The sequence below is a fragment of the Sander lucioperca genome, chromosome 5 (genome assembly GCF_008315115.2).
Source record: "Sander lucioperca isolate FBNREF2018 chromosome 5, SLUC_FBN_1.2, whole genome shotgun sequence".
Lineage (NCBI taxonomy): Eukaryota > Metazoa > Chordata > Actinopteri > Perciformes > Percidae > Sander > Sander lucioperca.
The window spans coordinates 43,072,946-43,086,091 of NC_050177.1; the positions used below are offsets into that span (position 1 = coordinate 43,072,946).

General features: G+C 42.1%; 1 protein-coding gene across 1 annotated transcript in view; it reads right to left on the reverse strand.

Moving 5' to 3' along the window:
- meis3 (myeloid ecotropic viral integration site 3) overlaps positions 1–9,062 on the reverse strand; it is an 11,481-nt gene extending 2,419 nt beyond the window's left edge. The window contains exons 1-10 of the mRNA XM_031283694.2: positions 8,493–9,062; positions 7,926–8,027; positions 3,886–4,025; positions 3,478–3,652; positions 3,336–3,386; positions 3,192–3,242; positions 2,569–2,718; positions 2,263–2,371; positions 1,437–1,582; positions 656–732 (exon numbers count right to left, since the gene is read on the reverse strand). Coding sequence (XP_031139554.1) covers positions 656–732; positions 1,437–1,582; positions 2,263–2,371; positions 2,569–2,718; positions 3,192–3,242; positions 3,336–3,386; positions 3,478–3,652; positions 3,886–4,025; positions 7,926–7,937 — 911 coding nt within the window. The 5' untranslated portion in view covers positions 7,938–8,027; positions 8,493–9,062. The remainder of the gene's footprint in view (positions 1–655; positions 733–1,436; positions 1,583–2,262; positions 2,372–2,568; positions 2,719–3,191; positions 3,243–3,335; positions 3,387–3,477; positions 3,653–3,885; positions 4,026–7,925; positions 8,028–8,492) is intronic.
- Positions 9,063–13,146: the final 4,084 nt, after the last annotated feature.

Sequence of the window (13,146 nt, forward strand, 5' to 3'; positions counted from 1 at the left end):
TGTGCGCGTGTGTGTGTGTGTGCTGCAGCAGGGGTACAAATAAAAACATGTAATTTATCAGATTAAAATAATCTATTGTTTAACATGTAACACAGACCTCATAATTTAGTTTGTATGTGTTTTTGTATCAATATCTGAATCACAGAAATTGAACAATTTGAAAGAAGTAATTGATCCACAACATGGACGTGTGTGTGTGTGTGTGTGTGTGTGTGTGTGTTTTGCCTGTGCAGACACCGTTTCGCAGATACATGTGTGCCTGGGGAGTGAATAGGAGCAGTAAACCATCTGATTATTGGGTATTGATTTGCTGTTCTGTTTTATGAACATAGAGCATTTGGATTTTACTGTGCTGCAGCTTCAGGAAAAAAATGCTTAGTAGGACATTTCTTCCTGTTACGAGCCCCTCACTAATAAAGTAGATTATAGTCTTCTCTGAAAGTCTTGTAAAAGTGTGACCTTTCATTTTACATTCATTTGCACAATAAGCTAAATATATGACTTGTAAAATATAGATACTGTTCATTTCTGCACCGCACTATCACGCCAATATGTTAAATTGAAAGTTGATGCTTTACATTTAAACATGACAGTTTAACTGATTATTGATAAGCCACAGGGCTAGAATTAGTGTATTGATTGAGAGTGCACTGACCAGTTGTTGACCTGTAAGATGGTCAGTCCTGTGTCAAGGGACAGCTGCTTCTTCTGCTCCTCAGATGGGTACGGGTGCTGGGAGAAGACACAGAGCAAGGGTTAAAGAAATCCAAACACACCAGATTCACAAGTGAAGCTTTTTTTGACTTTTTTTTTTATTATTATTTTTGGAAACCACTACTTACAGACACAATATCTTTGTTCAGAGTGGGAAGATAACATCCAAAATACACATTTATAACATATAAATGTGTATTTTGGATGTTATCTTCCCACTCTGAACAAATTATTGTTATGGAAGCAAAATAGCCCAACATTCCAAAACAGACCAGTGCATGAAAATTAATGTTTTTGCCTGTAGTGTCTTGCCTTAAATCTACGATGAAATTATGTGAGATAAAGCTCAGTGTGAATGACCTTCCTTCTGAATTCACATCTGCACTCCAATTTTCAATCGCAGCTAGCCCTTGATCTCTCTCTGTAATTCTCTCTCACACACACATACTGTAATAATTGGAGTGATGCAACATTTGATCTGCCTCATTTAGTAGCTAATTACCTCACCAACAATTACTCACTCAATTTCTATCACTTTCACAGTAATTCAATAGCGAGCATATTCACATAATCACTTAATCCCCCCATTTTTCATTTCATTTAATTGACCTTCGTTACACACTCGGTTCTCCTCTCTGTCTTGTCAGGGATGTTTTGCCTCACACTAAATCCTCTCTTTTAGTAATTAGTCTCATGCAGCGCTGGACAAAAAGCTCTCTCACCGACAGGTGCTGAAAGAGCCACGCTCTCATGATATTTGTGGCCACTTTGGGGAAGATCCCCCTTTTCTTGTTGTTCCTCCTGTCTCTGTCGGAGTCGTCGTCGTCTCCTGTACTGGGGGAGGCCCCTCCTCCATCCAGACCATCGCCTGCAGGGATGCACATATCATATAGCTCAGAGACTGTTTGAGTGTCTGTCACGATACAACTGATGCAAGTTCACAGTTTTGTGATATGTTGTATTACTATTATTTTTTTACAACATTTACTGCAATAATGATCAATCATGCTACAAATGTTATTAACCAAACTGTGTTATATCCACAGTATCTGACATTAACAATACTGATTAGCTAATGAGATACACTGTTACGCTTAAAGCTGTGCTAGGCACTTTATTTTTGGCGTAATTTTCCATAATAATCTTTCAATATATTGTACTTTGTTGTCTGCTGTAAAAACTGTGAATACAATATATTTGTGGGGTCTGGATAGCTTTGTGGGGCCAAAATGCTGGACCCCACAACTTTAAAGGGCTGTTTGAGGGTTAAGACTTGGTTTTAGGATTAGGGTTAGAATTAGGTTATGGTTAGGGTGAGGGTAAGGGTTAAGGTTAGGCATTTAGTTGTGATGGTAAGGTTAGGGTAAGGGGCTACGGAATGCATTATGTCAATGACGGGTCCCCACAAAGATAGTGCCACACACACACACACACACACACACACACACACACACACACACACAAGTGTGTGTGTGTGTGTGTGTGTGTGTGTGTGTGCATGCGTGGGTGCATGCGTGGGTGCATGCGTGGGTGCATGTGTGTGTGTACCTGTGTCGCTACAGTTGTCTGCTGTGCTGTGTGAAGGCAAGCCACAGGTGCCTGGTGTTCCCAGAGGAGTAGTGGCACATTCATCCGGCTCCCGTAACCATGATGCATTCTGCAGGGAGAGAAGACAGGTTGGAGGTAGAGTAATGGGAAGATGGAGAATTTACAGAATAGGGGAAAGAACACAGATTCATCATGCAACACATCGTCATTATTCAGACATTCAGTGGATGCAGCTGGACAGGTGAATGATTACTGCAGCGTTACTGCATGCTGTTTGACATTCTGTACTCCGGAAGCTTGTCTCACCTGCTCCGACAGACTGGTGCACGACCCAGTGAAGTCCTCCATGTCAGACTTGGAGCCGCCCTCCCGGTCATCCAGGATGAGGTCTGTGGGCATTTTGCCCTTCAGACAGGTGATGTAGCGATGGCAGAAGTTATCGCACAGGTCGTGCACCTTCGGAAACAGATTTAAATTCATCATTGCATACTGTGAACACCATTTCCTAATCAGTGCCTAAAAAGGTCATAGGAGTGCTATGAACATTAAAGAATAGGTACACATTTTTTCAAGTCTCTCTTGTACTCATATGTACATTAAAGCAGTTTTTGCTTGCTGTAATCGTTCCTCCTGTTGAAACTGGCCATTAAAAGACACATTTTGAACCTATCCTTGAAAATTGAAACTTTTAAACAAATGTAAAGTTATATTAATTCCCATCTGATTAAATCAACTTTGTTAAGCTTCAGAAAGACTGTTGTTCAATAATTTTATGATAACCGGCACATGATTATAGTGCTGTTTAGCAATTAACATACAAGTCTTGAATGTCAGACCTTCCCCACAAGCACATGAACACACAGTGTACATACAAAAAATAGAGGTAAAATTAAAGTGTTAAAATAAGAGCATGCTTCTCTCCCACCCACCTTCTCTAACTCCAGTAAATGAAAGCGAAGGACCTGTATGGCCTGGATCATCTGTGGAGAGGAGAATGTGGAATAGTAACTGTATCAACACATAGCCCACAATGCATGTGTGACATTTTTGTGTAATTTCAGTGTGGATCATACCAAGTTGTCGAGCTCAGGATTGGAAGAAAATATGGGCTTCTCTGATCGGATCTGCGACACAAAATAAACAAATAATTACTAATCTGAAAAAATCCTTTCATTGACATCTGTTCTGTGACCGGCTCTCACGGCTGTCACTCACCTGCTTAGCAAATGCGGCAATGTCGTCATTGAAGGATTCAGAGGAGCAGACATCGCTGTGATTGGTCATGCCAGGGAGGTGGGAAGTGGCTGAGAGGGAGGTGGAGTCTCGAGGGGAGCAGGTGGCGAGCTCGCACTTTTCAAACACTAAGGCCAGCAGTGGAAACAGTGGGTGACTGCACACACACACACACACACACACACACACACAGTTAACATACTATACATAAACACAGTAACAGTTGACATAGTGTACACACAATACATTCACAGAGGGTTACAAGAAACTTTATAGCACATTATTTATGAAGCAGACAGTTGTAAACATGTATTCACATGTATTCTTATATTCAGTATACAAATACTGTATGTTAATCTGCGAAGACTGCGAACAAACACACACACTTACCCGTAGATCTGGTCTTTGTGGTGTTTGAGGGAGTCGTGGATGGTGGGTCCGTAGTTTGGGGGAGGAAGCGTTCGGACATCATCCCCGTACCCCCCCAATGACATGCCCTCCGACCCTGAGTAGTGCACCAGCTCTTCATACTGAAACACAATTAGATGGAAAGACAAAAAACATGAGACACATTCGACATCTGTGCCTGTCTGACATCAAATCTATTGTGATTATATTATGTAGCTGAGCTGTCAGAGGGCTTCAGTGACATAGCTTACTGGACTAACACTTAGCTGCTGTGCTTTTATAGTATAGTGTTTGTGTCCCAACTGCTGAACATATTTTGTGCTGCTGTTTAATATTAGAACTCAGTGTGTGTGTGTGTGTGTGTGTGTGTGTGTGTGTGTGTGTGTGTGTGTGTGTGTGTGTGTGTGTATAAGGCCTGCAACTTTGGTCTAGCTCCAAAGCCCATGTTGACACATTCAATTTGCTTCTTTTGTCCGATCCAACATTCCAAAACCCAAAGATACTCAATTTACTAAAATAAGTTAGAAAAATAAGAAAACAAGCAAATATTCACATTTGAGAAGCTGGAACCAGTACATTTTGGGCATTTTTGCTTTAAAGAATGACTGAAACGATTATCAACATTGTTGCAGATTAATTTTCTGTCGATGGACTTATTGGTTAATTGACTAATTGTTTGTTTTGTTGTTGTAGTGTAGTGACAGTGTGTGTGTGTGTGTGTGTGTGTGTGTGTGTGTGTGTGTATGTGTGTGTGTGTGTGTATTGATAGAACAATGTCACTGCAGTTTTGTGTACTGTTAAATCCAGTTGTGTGTGTGCTTGTCCCCATTCCCTCGGAAGGAAAACTCTCTTTGTTTTCACTTCAGATAAAGGTTTCTCTCAAAATTATAAAACCCCTTTTAAATGTACTTTGATAACCTTAAAATGCAAAGCAAGTCAAGTTTTAAAAAAATTGGGGAAAATGCTGATTGTCTTATTTCTTGGAAAGTCTAATGTTTGGTGCTTAGAAGAAGAGCAGAGGATGGGAGAAGAGATCTTTGGAGAAAGATGATTAGTCTGTAGCTACTAATACCGTCTCCTCCCTCCTCGACTCAGACTAGGCAGGAGCCGTGCTGAGACGTCCCTCACAACCCGCTGTGACAGCCTCACTGGGGCCCCGCTCACACACACTCTAACACAGTGAGTCAGACACATAGGGAACGCTCACAGAAACAATCACACACACGCACAGAGACAGCACAGAGACATCTTGTACACATAGCATCATGAATATACATGTCTGGCTCCCTGGTTACGGAGCTAATTTGTGTTTCACTGCAGCTTCTGTCTCTGAGGCGACTTTGCTCAGGTCAGCAGATCTGCTTCTTGTTCTCTTTCTGCTGGATTAAAGGGACTCCTGCCACAGTCCCACAGGGCCACCGGGATAAAAGACAGCACCTGCTAGGTGGCCTGGCCCGGACACCTTTCACTTCTGTGTTATTTTAACCAAGCTATAAAAGTTATTATCTGCTTATAGCCTACTTTTTCTGTGGACCCTATTGCCCAGGCAGGCTGCCACAAAAGGTTGTGATTTACTAAAGAGGTGTGTGACTGCCGATAACAGCAGGGACAGTGAATGTTTTATATTTGTTCTTTCAGATTTGCAGTAATTAAAATTTAAAAATATAATTTTCTATTTAGTTTTTACTACTGTTAGAACTGCAAATGACTCACAGACAGGATGTGGAAGGAAATGTTTGTTATATGTATGTGTGTGTGGAATGCAAGCATATCTAAAAAGTGGTGAGAAAAAGTGGTGAGGCAGCAGCAGTGAAACGTAACTTAATAGCAATTATTCTTAAATAGTCTCTCTATGTTGACCTCTGGGGATTAAATAAAAGAGAAATTGAATTAGTCCTCTTCATGTGCATGTGCTGCCCTCCTGTAAACCCCTCTGCAGGACCCCTTGAGGTCTCAGGACCCCAGTTTGGGAACCACTGTCCTAAATGGCTTATCAAATTGTTGTATTCCAGAGTCCCATATGGCCACCGGGATCACAGAAAGCACCTGCTCTGAGGCCCTGGCCCGAGACACCTTCTAGTTTTTATGGAGGCTGGCTATTAACACAATCACCGCTATCGGATTGCGCGTCTCTCTTTACGCACGGCTCCTATCAGGTTTCTGTGCGTCAAGCAGATCAAAGCGCTCAAGTCGAGATGACAAATTCCGCGAATTTTCCCTCTTTTTTAAAGTCACGGAGCTGGTAAACAGGCTTCAGCAGGACAACAAGTTTTAATTGTGGTATTTCAACCGACGTAGAAAAGTTATTGCAAGCCTAACAGGCGTGTTTAGGCTGCGTTAGCTGGAAAGACATAAGAAGCAACGTCCTTTAGCTTTGTAGAATTGGATTTATATTGACTAAATTCTGTAAAATAAAAATGTTAAAAATAAAATGAAGACGAAATTGGATGTCAGCTTCGTCTTACATTTCAGAAGTCTCAATGAATTAATAAACCTGTACCGTTAATAAAGAAAGACGTGTCTACTTCACTTTGTAAACATCTACATTTTATTTTATCATAATGGATATTACCAATGCCTCCTTTCTACATTTTTTAAATAATTTTGAAGAAAAGCAAACAAACTCGAACTCATCCGTTTTCTGCGTCTACTAAAGGGAAGACAAATGTGAATTTGTTAAAGTTTCGTAGTTTTTTCGGCACTTTAATAAACAAGACTGAGAACAACATGAAGCTGAAACAAACTGTAACGACATGAGCGAAAGCTGATAGAAATACAAAGCATTTAAAAGGTAATCAAGCATTTGTTGAAGCTGCCTATAGTTTAAAACTAAATAGTGTGATTACAGACGTTTGGAAAAGGAATGCCTCCTGCATTTAAAGCAGACAACACAAATCAAACTGGACCTGCCTACACAGTACCATCAAAAATAAAACGTTTGAACTCTCTCCCAACATGTTTCCAGCAAACACGCATTAGCCCAATCTCCTTTTGATTTCTTCGAAATTTCACAAGAAAGCCTTTTGTCTATCAGCGTTATTACTGTACAAAATATAAAGTTAAATTGGCTCAGTGAAATATAACATCAATGTTTTTCTTTTTATTATTACAAACAGCAGAAATCTAGTTAATTCTTTATTTTGCTTTGTTTTGGTAGAGTTGGTTCTCTGTGTGTGGTGTGTGTGTGTGTGTGTGTGTGTGTGTGTGTGTGTGTGTGTGTGTGTGTGTGTGTGTGTGTGTGTGTGTTGTACAGTATGTGTGTGTGTTGTACAGTAATTGCTCTCCTCCACTCAGAGGTTCAGCTGCTGTCCATCAGCCACTGTCTGTTTCTCCACCACCATCATGCCTCTGAATCACTGTGGCAAAAAAACTCACCTACTTACCAAGCTGAAGAGCTGCATCTCCTCTCCTCTGAATGACCTAAACCACTCTAACCCTTATGTGCCATTATAACGCCTGACTGACATTGAGTAAATCCATATTATTCTCAGGAGAGGATGAGATATTAGATCGAAATCAACATTTCCTCGTAGCCTGAAGCATTTTGAGAGATTGCTGCTTTCTACATCTGCAAGTTATAGCCTACATATAAGTTGTATACCTCCATTGAACAGCATTTCACCGTATTAATTAGGGATAATGCCTGGTTAAAGTTGTTTCTTATTGTTTCTTTGCAGCACCATAAAAGCGCTTACAAAACGGCATTTAGTGGTAGGCCTATATGAAGAACATTTCTTAATAGTCTTTATAGTTAAAAAAAAATAAATAAATAACGCACGCGTTTCTGTTGTTTTCACCTAAACATGAAGTGCATGCGAGTACAGTCCACAGTGTGTTTCCAGTGGGCCTTGTGTTTTGTATGGCTGTTACACCCAGCCCAAGCAGTGCAAAGAGGATTCACAAGCGTATGCTCCCATTATGATGCTTTTTTTAAGGACACATTCTCCCTGATGGTATATAATCTGTTATCCCATCAGGCTCTGGTCTAAATCTCACAACAACAAAAAAATCAGCAGACCCACCCTCTTATCCATGCGACCCGACAGCCAGTCCTACACTGGAGATGATGATGCGCTGCTCGGTTAGTCCAGCGAGCTTTGCTCCCTTCCTCTGTCCCTGTGGTCCTGGAAACAAAAGTAAAAATGTTTGTATACGAATTAACACTGAGGTTGTGAACATGATTAACACCATGAAAAGCAATGATTCAACAAAAACATGAGGCTGTGGGTAGACAGTGAAGACCTGCTCCCTGTTTGTGTGTGTGTGTGTGTGTGTGTGTGTGTGTGTGTGTGTGTGTGTGTGTGTGTGTGTGTGTGTGTGTGTGTGTGTGTGTGTGTGTTTACTCCGAGCCCATCGCGTTTTATATTAGCCTACAACATTATGTTACCGGACTGGAGATTTTATGGAGGTTGATGTCCTTGTATACGCTATTAGCGGTGGGATCTTAATGGTTTATAATACACTTAGTGGCAATAAACGCTATAGCCTAATAAAGCTCGCATCCTATTAAATAGCCTACTATTGGCTGATGGTGTTGGGTAGCCTAATAGCCTATACACGGCTCCCGTAAATGGTGTAAAATGTCCCACCGAGACGTAAATATCCAGCTCTGTTCGGGCCGTGTCCGGTGTAGTCCAGAACCCCCGGTGAAAGGCAGCAGCGGTTTCCTGCAGCGCCTCGCCTCCGCCTGGTGCGCCTCTTGCTCCGGCTCGCAGCGGTCGCTGATGCTCGGTGCTGTGGAGGGCAGACAGAAAGCGTCCCTTCCTGTTTGGCTCCTTGTGCTCGCTGTCCACGCAGCATACGGCGACAGGCTGGAAAATGTCACGGCTGGGAGTGAGCGATGGTGTTTTCCGTCTCAAAAGGAGAGAAGAAAAAGAAGAAGAAGGAGGAGGAGGAGAGGAGAGGAGGACGAGTGGTGATGGTAGCGGTGTGCGGGGAGGTTTCGGAGGGTCAAAACGCGACGGGGTCTCTTTGCCCCCCTCCCTCCATCCCTCCTCCTCCTCTTCCTCCTTTAGCCTACTCCTCCTCCTCCTTATCACACGCAAGAGAAGAAGAAAAAGAAGACCCCCTCGATCGTTTTATCTCGGCTCTCCTCCGAGCTGATATCGCACCTCAATCATTCCTCCATCCTTTGCCACTTTCTCCCTCCCTGCTGCAGCTGCGCTAGTAGACTATCATGTCAGGATAACTCGGGAGAAGAATCGTGCTAACTCTAGCAGGGTGGGACGTTCAACAGAGTCTATTATCCCAATAATTTGTGTGATAAGAATAAGCAATTTTAGGTAGCCTATGTTATCCCTTACACACAGCATTCGAAAGAGATATTTCTTTGGAAAAAAAAAACTGGTAGTAAATTTGAAATCTTGGTCTGATTACAAATTAACATGGATGTGGCAATAATAAATAGAAATATGCACTTTTAAACCAAGAGGAAATGGCGCAATCAAAATCATTCTACATGTTGTTTTACCTACAGCAGAGTTAATTTTAAGGCTAAATGCAGTAAAAACAAAAAACATAAACAAGAGTTATAGCCTAATGTAGTTGCTCCTCATACCGGTAATAGCCTAAATAAGTTTGAAGCGTGCTCGATGACAGCAATTTACTGGCTGATAGCTTTCAAAGTGTTTTATTGTTTTGTCAATCAATCGTAAGTCAGCCTTTTGACACAGCCCAAATGTCACCCTTTGGCCCACTTTTGTTGATTGGAAGTGAGAAAACAAAGCTCGTGAGAAAGTTTAATTTTAACCAGAGAGAGAGAAAAAAAACCCTTTCACATGTTGCGGAATAGCTAAACTCCCAGTCTTGTGTTGTAAATGTCTCCTAAGTAATATAATAATTATTCAAAACGCTCCTCTTTCCCCGGTCCCGCTGTGAGGGGCCAACAGGCGGCTGCACTTCAATCAGCAGCGGCTTGGTGGGGAACAGCGGCCGGGGTAGGCGTCTCTGTGGGCGGCATGGAGTTTGACCGTGGGGCGGCCTGTGAGGGCCCAGCACTGTCCGTACAGCCAGGGGTCTTTTAACTCAGCAGGGTGCTGGTTTCCTGCAGGGGTGATCACAGCGCTCAACCCCCTCCTACACTGAGCCGGTAATACAGCCATGAAGCAGTGTCAATGGGCTGGAAAAGACGATCCTCCAAGGCTTGTTTTCACTTTGTTAACAGGTTGAATAATAAGGATTAACACTGAAGTGTGCATCATCTGAAGAGTTCATGTTTACAGGGTTTTAGATTTCCTCATTTCTCTTCATGCAAAAGTTTTACAATTCACAAATTATAGGCGTATATGCAGGCTACTTTACGAAATGTTAGGTAGCCTGTTCAGAGTGACTTCTTCAGCTGGTTTCAGTGTTTTTCTTCAGGACACTTTTCAACTTGGACCATAAATCTTAAATCTCTGTAACATTTATCTAAGAGATTATTATCTCAACATGTAGATTACACTCATTTACATCACAAACACTAAAGGATCTGTCATTTTTATCACTTCTCCTTGTGTCCGTGGGACAACACCTACTTTTATGCCCTGCATATGTTAATGACAGCCCATTTTAACACAACATATGTTGTTAAACTTGTGCTGAAAGGTAAAACAACTGCAGTATGTTGTCTCTCTCTCTCTCTCTCTCTCTCTCTCTCTCTCTCTCTCTTTCTATACATATATATATATATATATATATATATATATATATATATATATATATATATACACTCACACCCAAATCATTTTACTGTCTTGTTTGAAAATTTTAATGTTCCGTTTGGAGTCCTCTTTAACAACTCAAACTTAGCATTGTATCATCAGGTAGATACTTTGCATATGAAAATAGCTCATAAGCTTGATTTTGTACTGATAACATGTTTCTGAAGTTCTCTATACAGAAAATGATGCATTGCTTCTCAAATATTTCCTTGTTCAACAATACATTATGCTCATTTTCATTCAATACTTTTCTATACATTGAGTTTCAATAAAGTCAGAAGAAAGGCAAATAAACATTTAAAGGAAGTAATGAAGAAGTATAGCCAGTAAAGTTTCGTTATCTGCACAAACATGAAATAGATTTCCTTTTGATGTATTCATAAAATGTTCTTATCGTCTTCCAAACATGGTGTTATACTGAATGATTTCCAACCTAATTATCTGAAATCTGCAAGTTTGAGCATCATGTTGCATGTTTGTTTTCAGCAGCATATCACTTGTATGCTTTTATTTACACTTTTGTGTGTTTTGTTGTGTGATGGGTTAATTCAGGTTTACAAGATTTCCACTTCTCTCTCTCTCTTTTCGCTCTCCTGTAAGAAACAGGCTCCTCTCCTGCACCACACAGTTGAATTTCAGTCAGGCAGGTTCACTGTGGGACCATTCTGCATGTCAAGGCTGCTGCAGTTATTTGTCACTCCCTGTCAATGCTCAAGTGCTTGCTTCTCTGCACCCGCCAAGGCCTTTTGAGTTTGTGTGCTCGGACTAGCATGTGTGTTCATGACAGCGGTATGTGTTTGTGTGTCCGTGGCTTTGTGTGTGTGCTTGCTTACTTGTTTGCTTGCGTGCTGGAGGGCCAGTGTCAAGGTGCTCCTATTCTAAGTTGGGCCTCACTGCAGGCAATGCCCTGGGCTAGAAAACAGGGAACAACAAGCAGAGAGGAAAACTGCATAATTGTGGATGTTTACCTGCAATACTGCATGTGTCTTTGTATCTCCCTGTTTGAGATTAGAAATATAATTGACCACTGTAATCTCATAAAGTTCTAACTAGATTGCAAACAAAATTTGGCAGACTACTCTTTTGCAAACTTGTCCCCTGTAGTTTTCCCCCAACATGATGCTGTTGGTGCAAACAGAAATATGACATTGCCAGCTGTTGACCTCGTTCAAATGGAAATGCTTCATCTGCAAGGTGAAAAACAACAACCTCTACAAACTGCGGCTACCCTGACCTTGCCAAAAAGTCTAGTTTACTTGGCTCTACCAGAATGACACGAAGGGAGGTAGAAGGCCACCCAGCCTTGTTGACTTCAGTGACTCCACCATTAAAAAAATATGGCTGCCGTGACCTTTTGCACAACCGCTCAAAACATGAGAGAGCTGAGCTGTGACCCTCCACTGCCTGCATGAGAGAGGGAGCCAAGTGATGGAAGGAAGTAAAATGAGAAAAAGAGGATAAGGGAAGGAAACAGAGAGGGGTAGAAGTGAGGGGCAGTCTAGGGATGCAGAGTGCATTTTTATGAGCCTGTGCCTCTCCAGTTTCTGGGTCGTCTGGCTGCATAGACATAAATTCTCGCCCCCTCCATCCCTTCCTCCTTCCACCTCGCCTGCTTTCTTCTGGTAAACTTGCCAAGCAAATCCAGCCTTATCTGCTCTTGCAGCCTGTTTGCAAACTTTCCTCCAGTTTATTTTCTTCTTGACCCTCCCAGGTCATTCCTCTTTCTCTACTTACCTGTTTGGGCAAGGACTTTGACCATCTCTCCATCCTTCCCTCCACACTTCTGCCTTCCTCTTTCTATCGCTTTTTGTTTATAGTAAGCCAACACTGCCTTTCTCCCTTCTGTTATTTTCTTCCTCTCCTTCTCCACCCCCTCCCCACTCTTATAGATGGAGATTAACTGGGGAGCGCAGCGCCATCCGTCCTCCTGACTGTTTGTTGTTAAGGAGATGGATGGAGGCTCCCTCTGCCAGCCCAACGCAGCCGCAATTACACCAGCCGCCATGATGGATGGAGGGGAGGGAAAGGGTGGGGTGGAAGGGTGGGGGGGGGGGGGTTGAGAGAGGGAGATACAGAGAGGGGCATCTATCACGCCCCTTAATCTACCTGTCACTGCTAGGGCTTGGGTGGAGGGGGGAGAGTGTGTGAGGGGAGGAGGAGAGTCAGCTTTACCCTGACTGCTGGTCAAAGGTTCAATTCTTTTCTTTACTCTGAATTTGTTTCTTTTCTTTATGTAGAATTAGGCCTGCAATGACTGGACTCATTAAATGTCCTGATCACTCCAATTGATTTCCCGGAGCTTATTGGATTCTGTTGAAAATACTGTGTGTGTGTGTGTGTGTGTGTGTGTGTGTGTGTGTGTGTGTGTGTGTGTGTGTGTGTGTGTGTGTGTGTGTGTGTGTGTGTGTGTTTGACAGGCATCAACATTAGCGCGGGAAGAGGGGTGCTGTGAGAGAAATCATTTTCCTAGTAATAGTGTTTCCTTTCAAGTGCTTGTGGATGCATTTTTCTTTTGTAGATCAAGTATGAACAATGTGTTAAA